At 38.2% G+C, this 20,231-nt stretch overlaps 1 protein-coding gene across 2 annotated transcripts; it reads right to left on the bottom strand.

Moving 5' to 3' along the window:
- Positions 1-238: 238 nt before the first annotated feature.
- On the bottom strand, positions 239-19,853 carry vapal (VAMP (vesicle-associated membrane protein)-associated protein A, like). Of its 2 annotated transcripts, none has more exons than XM_006792286.3 (6): positions 19,619-19,850; positions 13,682-13,834; positions 11,811-11,914; positions 10,753-10,833; positions 7,035-7,214; positions 239-1,284 (listed from the first exon to the last, which is right to left on the bottom strand). In XM_006792286.3, exons 1-6 carry the CDS (start codon positions 19,674-19,676, stop codon positions 1,123-1,125), a joined length of 738 nt encoding a protein of 245 aa, XP_006792349.1. In that variant the 5' UTR covers positions 19,677-19,850; the 3' UTR covers positions 239-1,122. The 2 variants fall into 2 exon arrangements, with proteins under 2 accessions (XP_006792349.1, XP_006792350.1); XM_006792287.3 differs by lacking the exon at positions 239-1,284 and adding an exon at positions 6,504-6,709 and having other exon boundaries at positions 19,619-19,853.
- Positions 19,854-20,231: the final 378 nt, after the last annotated feature.

The raw sequence follows: 20,231 nt of genomic DNA, 5'->3' as shown, positions 1-20,231 counted from the left end.
TTGTGGGAGCTCAAACCACAAGAAATGTACAACAATCCCTTCCTCACTAACTAAAGTACAGCCCAAAACTTCCATCTTGATTCATCTGACCAATCTAGGTTACATCAAAATATATACATATATATCCACTGCAGAGATATAAAGCAAATTTAGAAACGCATGGTAATTCATATACTGTACTGCATTGTACAAACACAAAGTAACACATTGGCAGCAAAAATAAGCAGGAAAAGACAGCTATGAAAACCACATTTTTCATTTTTATTTTTCAATGTTGAATACCTTTGACAGGACTTTAAGAATGGAAACGTTATTTCAGTCAATAACTGCCTCAGAAGGATATACGATTTGTATAGTAGTAGTAGCAATAATAATAATAACAATAATTAATAATAATAATAATAATAATAATAATAAGTCTGTATTTGTATTGTGAGATCAAGACAAATGTACAAGAAGGAGGCACCTATATCCCCAGCTGGGCCTGAACATTCCAACACAAGTAGAAGAAATTACAAACCGAACAGATTTTACTTCAGAGGCAATCCAGCAACAGGTAGCAACGTCTTTATGATGGAAGTTCTTTCCTTTTTTGTTTAAAAGGATTTAAAACGACATTTACAAGACACCTAACATTCCATTCAATTCCTATTAAAAACAGAAGTAGAAGGAGGGAGGGGGGAGAGAGAGAGAGATATTATTCTTTTGAGTGCTTCTTGCCCATGGTTAACTCTAGGTGCATCTTCCATGTTGACTGATAGTATACAACTTTCATTGTCCCACCACACTGGATATCTGGATTATACAGGCAAAGAAAAAAAACAAAACAAAGAAGAAGGGAGAAAAAAAAAAAAAGGGGGGGGAGCAATCGCTTTTTCTCGCCTTTCCTCACTCAACTCTGTGCATACTAACTGTGTGAGATTGTAAAAAGGCGGCGCCTTCAAATGATACTGTACAGATGTGTTCACTGTAGGCCACACTACCAATGATATGGCAAAAGTCAACAGAAAGACTTCTCGGTTTTTCCAGGCCTTTTTCCTTTTCTTTTTTTTCCTTTTTTTTTTTTTTTTTTTTAAATTCCAGAGCCGATGCGTGGGATACGGCTGGCATGCTTCTCCCAGTCTACAAGATGAACTTCCCTATGAAAAATCCGATGAAGATGGCTGCTATGACAACGAGGAGGGATGGTAGGGAGGCGGCGCTGGCTTCCCGACCGAGCAGGCTGGTCGAGTTTGGTGTCATGTGGTCTGAGCGGGGCATCTTTCTCATTCTCAAACCTTCGTCCTGTGTAAAGAACAGAAAACAAGTAAAGAAGAGGAGTGAATAAGGTAATAAGATTAGTAAAACACAAGCAGGTTTACAGAAATTCTCAAACTTCGAGCCCAGACTTGCAGTTTTCTGTCCCAGTGACTACTGTACTTAAACTCATGGTTCACTCCCCATTGTTGAGAGACGGGCTACGAAATAAGCAACCACAATATTCCAACATGGCAGTCGAGTTGGAGGATTTCATAGTGATACTAAGGAAGGAACAATGATGTACATGTAAACAGAGAGAAAAAAGGTGTCCAGCGTCCTGCTGGGCTGCTGTAACACCATCTCCAAAGTCAAAAAAGTTACATTTGCAACTTGTTCAGCCTTTTAACATATGTACTCTAAGACACACTTTCCAAGGCCATTCCCCTCATCTCACACAGTGAGAGAGCAGATGCTGAAAATCTGTTCTTATTTCTTTGCAAATCTCTCTGCAGAGCAGAGAGGTCACCAATGACAACTGAAACTGTCAGAAAACTGAGAAATTTCTTTTTACTTTGTGACCTCACTGTGGAGAAGGCAGTGTAATTTTCCTACTTCTAAGTACAAGAGCATCAAACTAGATGCACATCCTGTCATACTCTGTAGAGATGCCAACAAGTCATCCAATAGTTCAGCGGTCCCCAACCCCCGGGCCTCGGACCGGCACGTGAGTCGTTTGGTACCGGGCCGCGAGAGTTGAGGCTCAGGTGTGAAACGTATGGTTTTCAGCGTTATTTTGTTATCGTTTTTATTGTTAACTCTGTTTTCCTGGGTCTTTTCACGTGTGTTATGAATAAATCTTCTTTTTTTTGGTACCAGTACTAGTTGTATTTTGTTGTCAAGGCCGGTCCGCGACACCTTAAAGGCCGGTCCGTGAAAATATTGACGGGCATAAACCGGTCCGTGGCGCAAAAAAGGTTGGGGACCACTGCAATAGTTCAAATGAGTGTCCAATACCCTGAAAATGTTCTCTCCCTTTTCCAGTTTGTCTCAGGAATTTCCAGTTGTGTCACTTATCTAGCTTATACCACAAACAGAGGAATAACATGCAAATCCATACATTTTAATCTTTTATTGTGTGGATGCTTTAAGGCATCCACACTATTGTTTTCCTGTTTCTCTTTATTCTTTATACTTTATTATTCTAGTTGCCAATTTTTGTACGTTTTTTGGCACTTAACTACTTCCACAATTTTCAGCCGATTTTCACCATTCAAATTTTAAACTATTCTGCTATTTCTGCTAATTCCGGCTATGACTTTTGCTATTTTTTGCTATTATACTTTTTAAAATATTAAGCTTTTTTCCTTTAATTTGTCCCATTGAAATGAATGGAAAACTTCCGCAATTCTGCTAAAACTTGCTTGTTTTTGAAACTTAACTACTTCCTCATACTTTCACCTAGAACAACCATTCAAACTTTAAAATGTTCACAAATTATTGGGCTATTCATGTATGATTCAGCTTTTTCATATCTGTTACCATTTTCATCTTATCCCTCTTCAAGTTTTGAGTTTCATCTTTGTGATTTTTCACAAAATACATGGGTTGTTATGGTTGCTATGCAGTTGGTTCTAAGTGAGGCACTGTAAGTTTTGCAGTCTTCTCTTCATGTCCGAACAACTTCTTGCTACTTGCTCAATTTTCACTCAACTCCCACAAATTATACATCAAAATGTAGGTATTTTTGCTGGCTTTCAGAAAATGTCACTATCATTGTTGTGGAATTTATAGAATTTTGGCAAATCTCCTCAGACCAACACAAAGTCTGAAAACTCTCCATAGAAAGTCAATGGAGAGTTTGTTCAAAATCACCGCTGGATTTCTCTAATGAGAGGCATATTCGAATCATCATATCTCCTTAACGAAGCGAAGTTAAAACATGAGGCTTGTCCCAGTATATCTTCAGACACTCCTGACGCTCACAATTCAAGAATTTTTTTCTCACCTATTACCGTTCTGAGATGAGTTAGACTTGTTTGGGGGTAGGAAATTCGTTCTTCGCTCAGATTTCTTCAGATTTCAAACTCTGGAAATGAGCCACTTTTTTCTCTCGTCATATCTTTTTGATAGATTTCCACAAAGACCTGAAAATTTCCATGGTTGTTCACCAAAGCCTGCTGTCTCTTACGGTGAAAAAATGATATCGATACTCCAAATAGATTTAGAGTTAGAAAGCGCTGTTTGAGGGCAAGTCAAGGCAGTTTTTGCTTAGCCTCTACTCAGTTATGGTGCATTACAAGTCAAATATCTTTAATAATTCATATTTTAATGATAAATTGTCAACACTTGAAGATTCCCCCATCTCTTCTGAACAAAACGGTGTAAGAATGACCATTCTAGCCCCTACGGTTAGGAAATTATGGCCATTTGTTTGGAGGGTAGTCGTCACAATGGGAAATAGACTGCAAAATCCTGTCTCTCTGCTGCGTGTGTAAAAACGGCTGCAGCTGTTTTGGCGGGAAAATGTACACAGCCTCTCTGATTGGTGGATTCAAATCCAGCAGCTCCCAGGCAGCTTGACTGATCTACAAAGTTGCTTCTCTCTCTTTCTATGTGTGTTATAGTATTTCTAAATTATAGTATTTCTGCTTTTCATAGTATTTGTGCTAAAACATAGTATTTCTACTAAATGTAGTATTTATGCTTAATCATACTATTTCTATATATTACTGCCAGGTCCCCAGGCAGCCAATCCTCTGTGAGGACTGACTCATTCAAATTTTCAGAGCCTGCACGGCTTCCCAGCCAGCCAATCATATCTGAGTTCTGCCGTTTCTTCTCTCGTCATATCTCAGCGACGGTTGTACAAAGAGCAATGAAAATCGCAGTCAAAGTACACCAAAGTCTGCTGATTCACCCAGTACAAGAATTATGCTTCTAGTCCACCTAGTTTTTGAGTTACATTACGTTTTGTAACTCCAAAAAACGGCGTTTTTCGCCTCTCACCGCGATCCAATTCTGACTGCTCATCACCCTGTTTTCCAGGAGTCCAGCTGTCTTTCCCAGTGGCGCAGTTGGTAATGACATGGTTCTTTAAGCCAAAGGTCGTGGGTTCGATTCCACCTTGATCAACATGTTTTTCTCCCTACAAATTAATGTTATAGCATTACTACTAAGTGGAGGAATTTCTGTCATGTTACAGTATATGTGCTGATTACAGTATTTCTGCTAAATCATACTATTTCTACTATATTATATTTTTCTTTCTAAATATAGCATTTCTGCTATATAATTGTATTTCTGCTATGTTATAATATTTGTGTTAAACCAGAGTATTTGTGCTGAAACATAGTATTTCTGCCAAATGATAGTATTTCTGCTAAATTATAGTATTTCTGCTTTTTATAGTATTTCTGCTTAATATAGTGTTTCTGCTAAATTATAGTATTTCTGCTTTTTATAGTATTTCTGCTAAATTATAGTATTTCTGCTTCTTATAGTATTTCTGCTTTTCATAGTATTTCTGCTTTTTATAGTATTTCTGCTTAATATAGTATTTGTGCTTAATATAGTATTTCTGCTAAATTATAGTATTTCTTTTTTTTTTATAATATTTGTGCTTAATATAGTATTTCTGCTCAATTATAGTAGTTCTGCTTTTTATAATATTTCTGCTTAATATAGTATTTGTGCTTAATATAGTATTTCTGCTACATTATAGTATTTCTGCTTTTTATAGGATTTGTGCTTAATATAGTATTTGTGCTTAATTATAGTATTTCTGCTAAATTATAGTATTTCTGCTTAATTATAGTATTTCTACTTTTTATAGTATTTCTGCTTAATATATTATTTCTGCTTAATTATAGTATTTCTGCTTTTTATAGTATTTCTGCTAAATTATGGTATTTCTGCTTTTTATAGTATTTCTGCTTTTTATAGTATTTCTGCTTTTTATAGTATTCCTGCTTAATACAGTATTTGTGCTAAAACATAGTATTTCTACTAAATGTAGTATTTATGCTTAATCATACTATTTCTATATATTACTGCCAGGTCCCCAGGCAGCCAATCCTCTGTGAGGTCTGACAAATTCAAATTTACAAATCAGAGCCTGCACGGCTTCCCAGCCAGCCAATCATATCTGAGGTCTTCCGTTTCTTCTCTCGTCATATCTCCGCGACGGTTGTACAAAGAGCAATGAAAATCACAGTCAAAGTACACCAAAGTCCGCCGATTCACCCAGTACAAGAATTATGCTTCTAGTCCACCTAGTTTTTGAGTTACACGACGTTTTGTAACTCCAAAAGACGGCGTTTTTCGCCTCTCACCGCGATCTAATTCTGACTGCTCATCACCCTGTTTTCCAGACGCCCGCTCTCTTTCCCAGGGGCGCAGTTGGTAATGACATAGGTCTGCAAGCCAAAGGTCGTTGGTTCGATTCCACCTTGGTCAACACGTTTTTTTCCCTACAAATTAATACACTATCACAGACCAGTAATTCATAGTCATCATTTATTACAATTCTGCAAACTTTTATCATTTTACCAGCTTTTCTAATATGGACCTCACATTCTTGTTAACACTCCATGGCACAAATACTGTTCCCTTTAGGCTCTGTGTATGTGTGTGTATCAATATTTCTCCCATTTTAAAGAATTACTCCTCCATAATTGTATTTCTGTTAAATCAAAGTACTTTTACTACATCTTAGTACTTCTGCTCAATCATAGCATTTCTACTAAATCATAGTATCTTTGCAAAATCATGGTTTTTGTGCCAAATCATAACATTTGTGTTATGTTATAGTATTACTACTAAGTGGAGGAATTTCTGTCATGTTACAGTATATGTGCTGATTACAGTATTTCTGCTAAATCACAGTCTTTTTGCTATGTTGTACTATTTTTCTAAATCATAGTGTTTATGTAATGTTTAAGTATTTTTGGCTAAATATATTCTTTCTGTTATCTTATACTATTTCTCCTAAATTCTTGTATATTTGAGAAGTTTTCATGTTTCTGGTAAGTTACAATATTTCTGCCAAGTTCTGCTATGCTATTGTATTTCTGCCAAGTATTATGTTTCCTCTATTAATTGCAGTTCTGCTAAGTTATTACTTTTTCGAAAAGTTCCTTTGCTTCTGCAAAGCTTTTACAATTTCTGCAACTTTTCAACTTTTTCAGCTAGTTTTTGCAGACAGCTTCAGCTTTAAAGCATCCACACTGCATTTTCGCAGGAAATGCAAATTTTTCTAGTTTCAACTGATATCATCTTGCATTCTTCAAACAGAAGAGGTGCGTTCATCCTGCTGTTTTCCAGCAGAGGGACGTGTCTTTCCCTTGCTAATGCTGAGACTGACTGGTAGGCCTTCAGTGTAGGTAGGCCTTCTCACCGCCTGGTTGTTGTGAAGCGTGCATTAGAATAAAACTCTACATTCATACAACTACACAGAATTCATGTTTCCACTCTGAGGATGAGAGAGAGATTTGTTAGAGCAGTCAGTTCAACGCTCTGGAAGAGCCAGAGGTGAGAAGTACCCAGCAAAACACACCCACACAACATGCTGTGTTGCATTCAAACATGTTGCTGTCACAAGCCTCTACAGAGTTTGAAACAAACACACTCAAAACTACCAGAGAGTAGTATGATGTTGGTGTGTACTCACAGGCTCGTACAATTATATTTGACAGCAAATCCCCGTTCACACTTTGTTTCAGTTTTATTCTGTGTGGAATGCATTAGCATTAAAAATCCAAGTGTTTGACTACAATTAGTTACCAATCATATCCAACCTTTAATTGCCGGTTCTCCTCACTCAGCTTGTTCAACTCAGCTTGCAGTCTCTTGCACTTCTCCACCACTTTCTTCATCTCCACGTCGTCCGCTCCGGCAGCGACAGGCACCGCGGCTGCCGACGACTCCGCCTTCACGGAGTTCATCATGGGGGCGGCTCGGGTCGCCTCCACGTCATTCTGCCCAACAAAGAGAGGATGAGGTAAGGCCCAGTATGCCCTGGACTAAGTATGCCCTGGGCTAAGTATGGAGGTTAGCCTCTAGACGGAAGCATGAGCCAAAAGAAAGGCGGCCTTGTTCGAGGGCCCCGAGGTTCATGGTGCCAGATCAAAGAGACAAGCGAAAAGAAAAAAAACAAAAAAAACATGTCTTTCCAAAAGTCATGGTGGATGTGGCTTTGTGTAGTGGCACAGACAGCATGACAACATGAGGGGTGGAAAAAGAGTGCTGCGTAGTAGCAGATGAAAGTTGACAATCAGTACGAGGGCAGGATCTGGGTTTTTCCTGGCTTAAAAGCGGACCTTTAGGGAGTGACTACGCTCTTGAGGATGATTGGCCAGCACATAGTTAAGGCATTGAGTACTTAACAGAAGCTTATTCTGATCATTTTGGGCCATTTGTTAAACAAAAACATGTTTCAAGCTTGAGTAAATAAAACTACATTAAAATTAAAATCAGTCCTGGCTATCTTCCTGGAGGGTAACAAAAATAACCCTCTGGACATCATATCGCTCCCATAAGTCAGGCATTTATAACGAGGCCTACTAAGGCTCAGATAAGCAATGAAAACAAGGATGACTGATCGTACACAAACTCAATTTTTTTCAGTCTTAAAAATGACCTAATGTGAGCCTGCAGAGGAGTTACTTATATAATGGGGGACCACACACACACACACACACCTAACTAACCTAGGTAACTCTGTAACAACAACAAAAAAAAGTGTGAACTACTCTTTAAATTATTAGGATATACAGTGGAGGCACTAATCACACTAACATCTTTTTCATTACAGCTTTCACCTTTTCTCACCTTACAAAAATAAGTTAGAGCTGCCTTTGTTATTCACGCAGTGTTTCACATCAGCAACAAAGAAAAAGTTAGCTGTTGAAATGCAAAATGCACTGACGAGCCACGATTCTTGTGGGCCACAAGAATTTGATGCATGCTAAAAAATATGCATCTAGTAATTAAACATTTACATACGACATTTCTCCTATGCTCAGGAACGTCAGTATTGCTTACACATGTCCCTTTGGTCTTTATTTAAGTAGAGAGGTGTGACAGTAAAACACGTTGCTGTGTCTTTCACTTTGTGCGACTTGCTACACCCTGATACATGGTGCACACAACTGCTGTCACTGCCAACACCTGGAGCTACAAGAAGGTACATTTACATAACAGTCGGTGGTTTCACTGATCTGAGCAGATCTGGGCAACAAAATGAATTTTTCAAAGTTTGGAAAACTGGCAATAGAGCACAACACAATTAATGTATTAATTAATGTATTTTAGGAGAAACTTCAGGATATGATTACTTTTATGTGGAGTTAAGCAGCACACATTTCCCAAGTTTTCAATAAATAGTTTAGGGATATTTTCATTGACACAAGGCTGGCATGACCCACGCTAACATGTTCCTGTAAGCAGAAGATGACCTTCGGTACTCTGAGTGTTTAAAATATGGAACCTATTCACACACAGTACAATCCAGGAGGCACGTGGCCTGATCGGTCCTCAATTCATTCATAAAGAACTCCCTTCAGCTACAAAAAGAACTTGTGGAACAGAGAGTACAAGTCCTACAGATGCCAGATGCTTGTTCAGTATCATGTAGTAGTGCCTGAGAGTACACGACGAGAGAAAAATAAGAGACATTCAGGGCATTTAAAACTGCGAATATCAGCCGAGTAAATATCACGATATAAAGATAACCGCGTGCACAGAGATTTCAGCTATGGCTACTTTTACAAATAACTTCTCAGAGACAAGAAGTTAAGCTTTTTTTTTTTTTGCTGAATAGTACAGGGAGAGATCTCACTTTTGAGCAGGGGTCTTGTAACAGGTATCCCATCATGAAGCCGTACTGTCTGTGCTTTTTTTCACTAGGTGCTTTTAAAAAAAACAAAACAAAACAAAAACACCACCACACCAGATACCTACACAGAACAAATATATGAAAATTTCATCTCCATCCAGACAACAATGAGACCAAATCTAAGTTTAATGCGTAACATTTACACTTATGAAACCTGAATTTGATTAAAACAAGTGGATTAAACTGATTATTTAAGCACAATTTAGGATTTATAGTCTTTATAGTCCCTTTTCCTCGATCCAAACCACATCAGACCAGGTCTAGATAAAAACAACCGCTGCAGTACATGAGACTGATCAAATTAAGGCCAGGTCTTTGATCTGGACTTTTCTGTTTTTAAACTGCCAGCACAAAACAAAAAAAAAAAGTTTTAAAAAAAGGTTATGATTAAAAGTGACACATACTGATGTCCTGACATAAATGAGAGGAAAATATTATCTAGTTTCTACTTCAGTGGTCCCCATAATAAGAGTGAATCCTACTCAGAGTTGCATATCTTGGATTAGGAACTTAACCCTGATCATGTATATCGCGGGGTATGTCCTATTAAGATGAGGGAAATGTGCTCCTACTTACACACAGTTCACAGTCAGCTGCTAGAAATAGAAAAATTATCCTAAGCAACACTGGTGCTACAAAATATAACTTATTTAATCAGTCAACACTGATTAGCTGTGAAAAAGTAAACCCTGCTATCAGTCAGATAATCAGAATCCGTTCACTCAGTTTTTTGGTTTTCTGGCTACGTTGCAGTATTGATCTGACCTAGGGCTGTTCGATATAATGATATATATCGGATGACGATATAAAAATGTCTATCGTTTCATTTTACACTATCGTTTGTTTCATGGTGTCGCAAATCAACTGTTTACGGCAATATTTTTTCATCGTTTTGATGGTCACTGTAGTGGCTATATTAATTTCTTAAAGTTCTCTCTTTCTCTTATAATTAATATAACCACACTACTGACGGACAAGTGCCTGTTTTCATGCATTGTCGTTAGCAACAACGACGGTAAAACCATCGCGTGTCTGCTTGTTTATTTTCCACATAAACCTTTCACAATAAAGCTCAAGATCCTGTTAAGACTTTTCAAAATAAACTGAACCACGTGAAAGAGTATGCAGAATATTTACGGATGAGAAGCAAGAAAAGAGCCGTCAGGTGCTAAAAAACCTTAGACTCAAACATTAGAACAAGCTTTTCCCCGCAGCACACCGTGTAATAAATACTTACAAAGAAAATGTTAAATGTTTGTGATTTATATCGTTATCGGGACGATAGATGTCTTATATCGGGATATGAGATTTTGGTCATATCGCACAGCCCTTATCTGACCCATTTAAGCTTCATCCTCTTTACCAACCTGACATACTTTCAGAAGCATATAGTACCACTGCTCCATGGGCAGTGTCTCAGCCTGTAAATCATCACACTGCTATTCTAACTGCACCTAGTTGCTGAACACTGTTGTAGCTGCAAGATGCTGCAGAGATCTTACACTCTGTTTTCGACACAGGAACGTCATGCTAACATTATGCCAGACAATTTTTATTTTTCTAGAGTTTTTAGTAGCACATATCCAGTTCAAGAAAGGACTCTGATCATTGCACCTTACCACTTTATCATTTTCAGATGGCAGCTCAAAGACGCATCTCAGCTTGGAGTCCATGAGATCATCTGGCTTTGCATCTTTCCACTAGTGAGGATTTAAAAGCAAATGAAAACATGTTATTCATCAACTTAAACTTCTAACAGATAGATTCTGTTCACACATGCACACACTAAAACTGTGCCAACTCCTTCACATTGTATGTACAAGCAATTTAGCCTTAAATCTATATAAAACGGGCGCAGCTTCTTTTCCTTTTATTTCTGTTTATTTGAACTATTTTCAACATATTTCAAAATGGCACCACCCAGACTCTGAATTTTTAAAGAAATAAAGTAGAAAAGTATAGTACAGACGATAAAATAGAAAAGAAACAAAAGATTAATTCACAACATGAGACTCCATTTTATACATCAGCACCAGTCAGACCTCAGTTTGTCTATACTTCCTGAATTTTAAACCTCATTCAAAACAAGTCCGTTCATGAATACAATGACAAGGTATGTACAGGTTTTACTGGCTGACCGAGTCTCTGCTGTCCCCTGGTGGATAACTGGAAAATGCTTCAGAGTAAGGAAATTAACTCAGCAGATGACGATAACCCTTCAACTTAAAGTTTAACAGTAAAAGACTTTCTACTATCAAATATCATACATGAAATGTTTTCATTGAGTGAATCAAGTTAATATTTTAAAGCACAAGTCATGTGCATGTGATACTGGAATGCATAGGGCTCCTTTTACCAATAAAGACCGTACAAGTAATGTTTGTTTTTACATATAAAAGGAAATGTGGAAGAAAGACAAAAGATTTAAATGGGGATTTTTTTAAGCTGATCAACTGTTTTATGTGAAAGAATTCAATAAGCATTAAAAACTATTCAGTTCAACAGATTTTAACTAGTAAGGTTTACTGTTTTAGTTTGTGCAAATACTACAGTCATGCTTCCACTTTGACACATTTAAATGACTTCAGAGCTCCGTAACCAAAGGTACACCTCTGTGTTATTCGCTGCAACATTAGAAGCAAAATAATGGGTTCAAAAGTAAATCCCAGTCACTTACCAATGATTCCATGTCGGTGACGTTTGGCGGGGCGAAAATCGTCTGCACCATGAATTTGTGTTTACTTTTCTCATTGGGGTCATAGTCAAAGGGCTGTAGCATGACTGTAAAACAGAAATGAGCAATGAGAACTGTTTGAATAAAAGCACGTCTATACACAGAAAACAGATCGCATAAACAGTCAGCATACTAAACACCAGAAATGACCTGTGAAAACATCTGAGGCATTGTTTTTACAGCATGTTTTTTTAATTTATCAGTGATTTTTTTCCTCTTTACTCAACTTTTATTAAAAAGGATAACTTTTTTTTTTTTTTTTTTTTTTTTTTTTAAACAAAAAGGTAAATTTACAGTTTTTCAAGGTATTTTGGAGGATGATTGTTCCAAAGCATCGAGACCTTCTCAGTGTTCCTTTATACTTCATGCCATTAAAACCAGGGGGGCACACCATCTTCTGACGGAGTCCTTATTATACTTTAATGTGGTTGTGTGAGACCAAACGGGTACCTCCCCAATGACACTGAAGGACCAATAAGAATCTAACTTTCGTAGCTCCTAAAAACCTCTGACAATATTCTCACGAATGATACAACCGATGTCGAAACTCAAGTTCTTGATTGCTTGAATTAAATTAATACACACTTCAGCGAGTCAGACATTCACAAGAGATCCATTTTGGGATCCTCCCTCCCTTCTTAAATAGGTTCATTAAAGGATCTATTGAGTTTCAAGAGGATGTCATTCATTTTCCAACTTAATTCAATACAAGCTCGCAATGTCATTGTTCACTAAAAGCATCAAAGAAATAAAGCCCTCTGAAACTTTAATGTGTGGATATTTCTGCACACAAACATTGAAATAATGCCATTTGTCATACACTAAACTGGCAATGTTTGCAAAGAACAAACAGAAGCAGTGCATTTAACCATTATGGAATTTAAAAGCACAATAAACATTACCGGGACTATGGTGCAAAAGTGAGACGTTTCTACAGACATTCACATATAGTAATGCTGAGCACGCTGGAGCTCAAATAACTAAGTTGCTAAACCTGCTGGAGGAAAAGGGTCACTGTTTTAAAAACAAGCAACCCATTTTCCTCTTTCACTGCCGTGAGCTGAAACAGTGCTTGTAGACAATGCAGGCAACTGTCTTTAAAAATGACTAATGAATCTTAATAACCAGCCAAATTGAAACTAATCTGGCCCAATAAACCCCATTTTGCCTGCAGCCAAATTTGCATACCAAAAAAGATGAAATTATAACCACTAATCAGAGTAATGTATTACTTCAATTAAGATGCTAATATGGGTTGCTTTCAGAGGTGTTCTGTTAATATTCCTCATTATAAGAAGTTTTGTTTTATCTCAACTCCAATATTTCTGTTAGGCCCCAGTGGCCACCCTGGATGGACAATTGTGGAGCCTAAACACAAACAGATGGTACCCAAGCTACCTTAATGTCATCAGCAAACATAAGATAACCCAGCATTCAAGAGATATAGTAATGTATAGCATCTTAGATATGTCAACTTGCTTAAAGGAAAACTGTTGAGATAAGGTCTCTGGTACAACTTGATCTACTCCAAAAGGTAGACAGAGAAGATGATAAAGCCTGAAGAAATTAAAGCTAAAGGAACTCTTGTTGTACACAGAACAACTTTATTGCTTGTGGTCTTGAGGGTCATGAGAAAAACATCATACAGAAATCATTGTAAAAACAGCATAGGTCACTTGGACTTTTTTTCCCCCTTAACTGAAATCTCCAACTTGTTGACCTACGACTGAACATTTCCTTTATTCGCTCACACTCAGTCCGAAACTACATGTTCAAATGGGCGGCCAAAAGACAGTTAACAAATAAAAACTTACCAGAGATGTTGACGCTTGATCCAGGATCGATGACACCGCTGTTTGGCCGTACGCAGTACCTACGTGGTGCTGTCGTTTTCACTTTGAAACACACTCTTCTGTCAGAAGGGTTCCTCAGTTTGAGGTTGGTGGTGACTACATCTGTAAAAGGGCCTGGAAAACAAAACAAAACAAAAAAAAAAAAAACAAAAAACAAAGCAGCGTTAGCTTTGTATGTCAGAGCACAGTCTCCAACACTGGTGTATGGTTTAAATCCAAAATTCTGAAAACTTCACAGATGACTGAAACTCCAAGAATTAAGCTTTTATTTCCCCCAGTAAGTCTGCTAGATTCAAAAAAAGCCACAATACTGAAGAAGATGGCTACATGTTTACACAGCAGTTCAGAAATTCAATATTTCAGGTTACACCTCCTCCCTGGAAGACAAAGAGGCATGCTGTGTTTTGGCGCCAAGCTTCAAAAATACATTTAAAAAGGATTAGCTGAAAAATACTGACATGTAACTCAATTACAACAACATGATTAAGAAGCCTTATTGAATAGCAAGTTTCTTGGCTTGAGGCTACACTGTACGGTAGTTTTGCCACAAGTACAACAACTAGAAATCCATCAGCTGTGAAATTCTGGACAGATTTTTTTAGGCTTCCTGCTCCTTTTCACACCTAATCGATAAACTGATGGCAGTCAACAAGGATGAGTCATCTGTACATTCCTCCTTATAACACAGGCTTTATGAAGACATGAGCTTAATTTAGACTTCTGCGAGAAATCTATGTCCTATGTCCAGCTAACGTTGCGGGCTGTGTCGCCCCAACATGTAGTTAAATTTCTCAGGAGGTGCACGTCAGGTTACATACAAGGTTACAGCAAAGAAACCTTGAGAGAAAGACACCAATTTTCACTCCTTGGGGATGTTAAAATAAGAATCTTTACTTATTTTTTGTTCTTTTTAATAACTGTATAGCCTATCCAATACGGATGGTGGGGTGGAACGACCTATGACAGCACAGTTTCGCTTGGGATATCAAAGATTACCTCTTTTTCCTGTATGTCGCTCAAGTGATCACCTGAATCAATTACCCTTCATGTCTCCAAAACAGCTAATTTCATATAGACATCCCATGATGATGCAGACTGGTCACGTATCAGGAGATCAAAAGTTGCACAACAGCCCACCATCTTGTGACAGCACTGGCATTAAATTAGGTCCTTAACTACGGTCAGCACTATAGAGCACAGATTGAACATATCATGTTGGAAAAACCAAAACAAAAAAAAACTTCTTGCCAAGTCAGAGGTACCCCAAACTCAATCAGCACAATTAGGCTGGGAGCTTGGACAATGTCTCATGATGTTTGGTTAGCTGGGAGCACAGCATGGATGTTATAAATCATGCTTATAGAGTTTACCTGCCAGACAATTCGCAAGCTCATATGATTATTCTGATGTAACATATGTCAAAATATCCAAATTTGTGAATTTAGACACAGCTACAACTTAATATTTTTATGGGCTCTGTTAGCAGCTAACAGGTGTTCATCTTCATGCATGCAAAAAGTATAAAAGATGTGCTTTACTACAGTGATTTCACCCACTGTTTATGGAGCTTCAAGTTCAGGATTTTCAGCAGATGACATTTTGGTGTTTTGAGCCTGGCCATAATGATGGAGGGTGGATCTAATGCCACACAACTTGTGCTTTACAAGTCGCAAACTTGCATCCAGACAAGGACCAAACTGCTTGTTGTGTATCACTTTGAAGCTGACGGTGGTCTCGGGTCCAGGTTACGGTTTCCTAGGTAACAACCTAACCTAACATATTAAATGAGTCATATATTACCAATAAATAAAACCTGTTACCCAATAGCTGCCAGGCTTCAAAATTTGAAATACACATTTTTCATCATTTAAATTACTAGTACAAAAATTTTACATAGGTATCCAAACTAGTTCCCCCATATCTGCATTATTTTTTTTTACACTTCTAAAAATATCAGAACAAACCAAGAAACAGAAATATTCTCTCTGCTTCCACAAGTTCTAAAGCTTGGCTTTATTTCTGGAGTTCAAAGTCAGCATTTAGCCTTGATTCATGCCCTGAAAGATAAGAAGCAATGCATGACCAGAGCAGAATGGCTCCACCCAGCTAATACCAGAACATACACTTGTGTGCCTACTGGGGCTTTTTTTTGCTTTTCAAAAATCACAGGTGAGTCACAAAAGGCCTTCATACAAACTTGAAAAACCTCATTGTTAATGCCGTGTACTTCGAGGACCTTTGTTCTTGCTACACAGATGAGTTATAAAGAATGACTTGCTTCCTGACAGAACAATACCAGGTTGTTCAAAACAGAGCCTACCTGTAGTAGTATGAGAACCAGAAACAATGTCTATTATAGCTTCAGCACTATGCTATAAGAATAAGAATAACTTTATTTATCCCGAGGGAAATTCTTTTGTCATGTACATGCTCGAAGCAGCAGGAGAGACAGAGGAACAGATGAATAAGATATAAGATATACAATATATATAATAAGAATAGTAGTGTACAGTAATATACAGTAGGATAGTGCAAGACATGGTATCGGATAACTCTAACAAAGTAATATATATAACTATATCCTGGTAAATAAATAACTTAACTATCAGTGCAGGCGATTCTATACTAGCTTTTGCACTATGATGCTGGAAAGACTAGGTAAAAACCATGACTTTTTTATTTTATTTTATAGACCTAAACAGAAAACTAGCACAGATGAGTAACTGCTTCTATAAGCTGGAAATTAACTGAGCCCAAAATATTTCTACCTTCTATGCGTTTTACACAATGATCACTACTACACCAAAGCCTAAAACTGGAAAACAGTTGTGTGCATCAGATATCCCACCCACATACTGCAGCTTGCATCCACTGCCCAACACTGAGATGCCACCTTTTCTCAAGCAGCATTAGCAGCACCTCTCTCATCTTGTTGCATGTATGCTGAGTTAGGGTCCCCCAGGCCAGTGCTGCTCTAAAAATACCAACCAAGGAAAGGAGGGCTGCCCCCTCTAGCTTGCTGGAGGAGTCCCAGCAGAGGCTCTAAAACAGTCCAGCTTTCCAATACATGCAGACCGATTTAGCTCTGTCTCTGTGAAGGTAAAGAAGTTGTGGTCATCGTCCTTCTCCTCAGATTGCTTCTTCACATGAAAAACCGAAGCCACTTAAAATGTGGGCCATACAAAAATGTAAAAAACAAACAAACAAAAAAAAACAGGGGGGGGGGGGAACCACAGCTCCCAAATTTAAGTGATGCATTCTTTAGGGATTTAGTACTTCGGATTAGATGTTTCCCCCCCCCCCCCCCCCCAATGTAAGATTTAATATGATGCTGGTTCAATAACGGGTTAAGTGGCCAAAGGGCTTAACACGTATTAAGACTTGAGTCTCTAAACACGACCCGTTAAAAGTATGACAAAACTCTGGTTTGTATGAAAGCAAATGGGCCACTATTCTGGAATTCTCATGCATGTTCTAAACTAGGGTTTAATTTACCACAGCATAAAATACACTTTTGTTTATTTGTTTATTATCCATAAATAACAGGAAGGCTCACAGACTTTTTAAGTAATACAGAGTCATAAACATATGTTGTCCCTACAAAAGGACTATTTTGATACAACCAAAACCCTGATATACAACATACAATATGCTTCCAGGTTCTACTGCAAGGACATAAACATATTTTCATTATAATTTACATTTTATATCAAATTGTAAGAAAATCCCAATTTCTGGGTCATAAACCACATTCTAACATGTGCAGTGGATTAAACATTTTGGCCTCTGTGCTAAAGAACAAAACGAGTCAATGATGATCAGTAAACAATGATCAGTATGAACAGCATCATACTGATGCAATTTAGCTTTGCATCCAATCCAGAATATAAAAAGCCAAAAGTTTAATCTGATGAGGGAAAATGTAAACCGTGTGACTTATCAGTAACAAGCATAAGTCAAATTAGAGTAGAATTTCTTAATCAGGTAAAAAGTAGAGGTCCATGATCAGATTATGACGAACCATGTGTCTACCATCAGGCTAAATACCCATGAAATTTTAAAGTTCAGCTGGAGAAAATTTCATTTAATATTCTGGTTTACCTCGTTGCTCCCAAAAAACAACCTGCCCGAGACAAATAAGACTATTGGTGGCTTTCCAACCATATGATTGAAGAATTTTATCATAATAGCACCATTAACCTGTTGTTTGATGCTGTTATTATGACATAACAAATGTGTGTTAAATCAAATGGTTACTAACCTTTTCCAGATGTCTTAACTTAAGCCAGAGCAAGTTTTTACTGATTTACATCCTTACCCCTGTCCAATTACAATGTCAGCCTGCTGGAAAAGGCTCCATTCACCATCGCACTTTCTGTTGCACCTTGCATGATAAAAACATTCTCGGATTTTAATCAATGTACACAGATTTTATGAGTTTCAGAGTTTTAACATGAGGGGGGGGGGGGTGCCTTTATTTCACCTGTGTCATCATTAAATACAGGCAAAAAAAATTTTTTAGTTTCACCCTGGACACCTCATCACCAAAACATTCTAATTATTACACCCCACCCAAAGACACAGTGGGTCTGGAATGTGAGCTTGTGTCCTTCCTAACGATCCTGTCAGGCTACAACCAGCATCAATTCACACCTTGTCCAAACACCAGTGTCCTCTTATAACCTCGTCCAGGAAAGTGGTACATTCAACAGAAAGAGAAATAACTGTGTAGTTCGCAAAAATGCCTCCAGCAGGCACAGAGCTTGGTAACTGGGACAAATACGAAAAGTGCTGTGCGGAATTTTGGGTCAAAATGAATAATGATGAGGATAAATTGTCCAACTGTGGAGATTGTTGTGTCACCCATGGCCTGGGAGGGCTAGCTTCATTGAAATCAGCGCCGTTTACTGCCACTTCATTCACTTGCCCACAAGAGCAACAGTTGGACTCAGAAATGACCAAAAGTTATGTTCTATCTAGGACTTTTAAAAAATGTGATATGGGTCTCTTCAGGTCTGTCAGACGCAAAACAACACGGTTATACAACTACACAGCTACACATCAACTTTGGCATTAGCAGGCTAGCCAAGCTATCATTAGCCAACGGTTAACTGACACATCACTGGACGTTATCACTACCAGGAAAAGCAATCAGTGCTGAATGCGCGAAGCACCCTGCTTTCCCATGAATGTGCCGTCCTGTTTTGTCCAGGATACGAACACACGCTTAAAATTAGTCAATATCTAGCTAATAGGTTTAGGTCAACTGAACTAACGTTAGCCCGGTGTTGCTATTAAAAAAATAAAAAATAAACTATCTATGTTGTTACAGTTCACGTTAGCTAACCAAGTTTGTCATTCCAACTGTCAGTCACTTTAACTGGCTTCACAAGTTTCTGCCACAGGTGCATCAAGATGAACGCCGGATTTTTCATTCTGAAATTAATTTCTTTCCAGGGAATAGCCTAAGCCACAAGAAACAACAGTTTACTCCTGCTAACACAACTAGCAACAGCATAGTAGCTGATATTAAAAGTGAAGACATACACAAACATGCTTCTTAACGTGTAGACTTTAACTCTCCTTTTTTTTAAGCAGTCACTGACAACCACATCCTTCCAGTTCTTTGCCTGGTACTGTCAGTAAGCTGGTACTGAATAGCAGGCCACCTGGGTGCACGCCTGCCCGGCTATCCACGTCACTATAGCGCCAGGCTGCAGCGGCCCGTCCGGCTCCCTGGCTAACTTAAAATGGCGGTGAATGCTAGCTAGCTTGCTAGCAACGAAATTCGCTTGAGGGAGTGTGAAATCATTGCTTCACCACCACCACTACCACTACTACTACTCGCTGGACATTTGACACGACAACAAGTAAATAAATAATATTTCATTCACATACCTTTAAATCTGAGGTCAGACGGAGGGTCGAGGATAAGGATCTGATCCAACTTTGACATGTTGGCTGAAGGGATGCACTTGATTTCGCTATCGTGGAGTTTACTAACAAGTGGAAATCCTGGATCCCTTCTGCCACTACTGAGTCAAACGCTGACTGAGCTCAGCGAGCATGTGGGTACAAATACTTGAACGCGCGAGTGCACAGCCCTCTGTTGCGCGCACTCGTGGTAGGGCAACTGATGCGATTATGGTACAGTAAACGAGTTATAATGTGTGGACACTGAAATAGACGTACAGGGGAGGAAAAACATGTTATAAAATAATCTTATAAAATCCCGACGTGACCAGTACCAAGTTAAATTGTGCTTTATTGATTAATCGAGAATTTTAATCTGGGACGTATGATAATCGCATGTCTGCAATGTATACACATTAACGCAGTAAATTCACTCTGCAGTAGTCTAGTTAAACCTGTTAGAAGTATTAGTGAACGTACATGTAACGTAAATGTGTTGTTTGTGGTTTAAAGGACATGTTGAGGTTGCTGTGTAGCACGGGTCACATGTTGCCCTGGTAACAGTACCGAAGTGGTCAGCCTTTAAAGATGTTTGTTT

This window comes from Neolamprologus brichardi, chromosome 18, assembly GCF_056152115.1.
Source record: "Neolamprologus brichardi isolate AB-2024 chromosome 18, ASM5615211v1, whole genome shotgun sequence".
In the NCBI taxonomy this organism is placed as follows: Eukaryota; Metazoa; Chordata; class Actinopteri; order Cichliformes; family Cichlidae; genus Neolamprologus; species Neolamprologus brichardi.
This window is presented reverse-complemented; position numbering and strand designations above follow the sequence as displayed.

Excerpts from the sequence above, each read along its gene's own strand:
- vapal (XM_006792286.3), bottom strand. The coding sequence starts at position 19,676 with ATGTCAAAGTTGGATCAGATCCTTATCCTCGACCCTCCGTCTGACCTC. Across the intron at positions 10,834-11,810 it reads TCACCGACATGGAATCATTG|TGGAAAGATGCAAAGCCAGA; the intron begins GTAAGTGACTGG and ends AATCCTCACTAG. Across the intron at positions 7,215-10,752 it reads CATCTGAAAATGATAAAGTG|AATGACGTGGAGGCGACCCG; the intron begins GTAAGGTGCAAT and ends TTTGTTGGGCAG.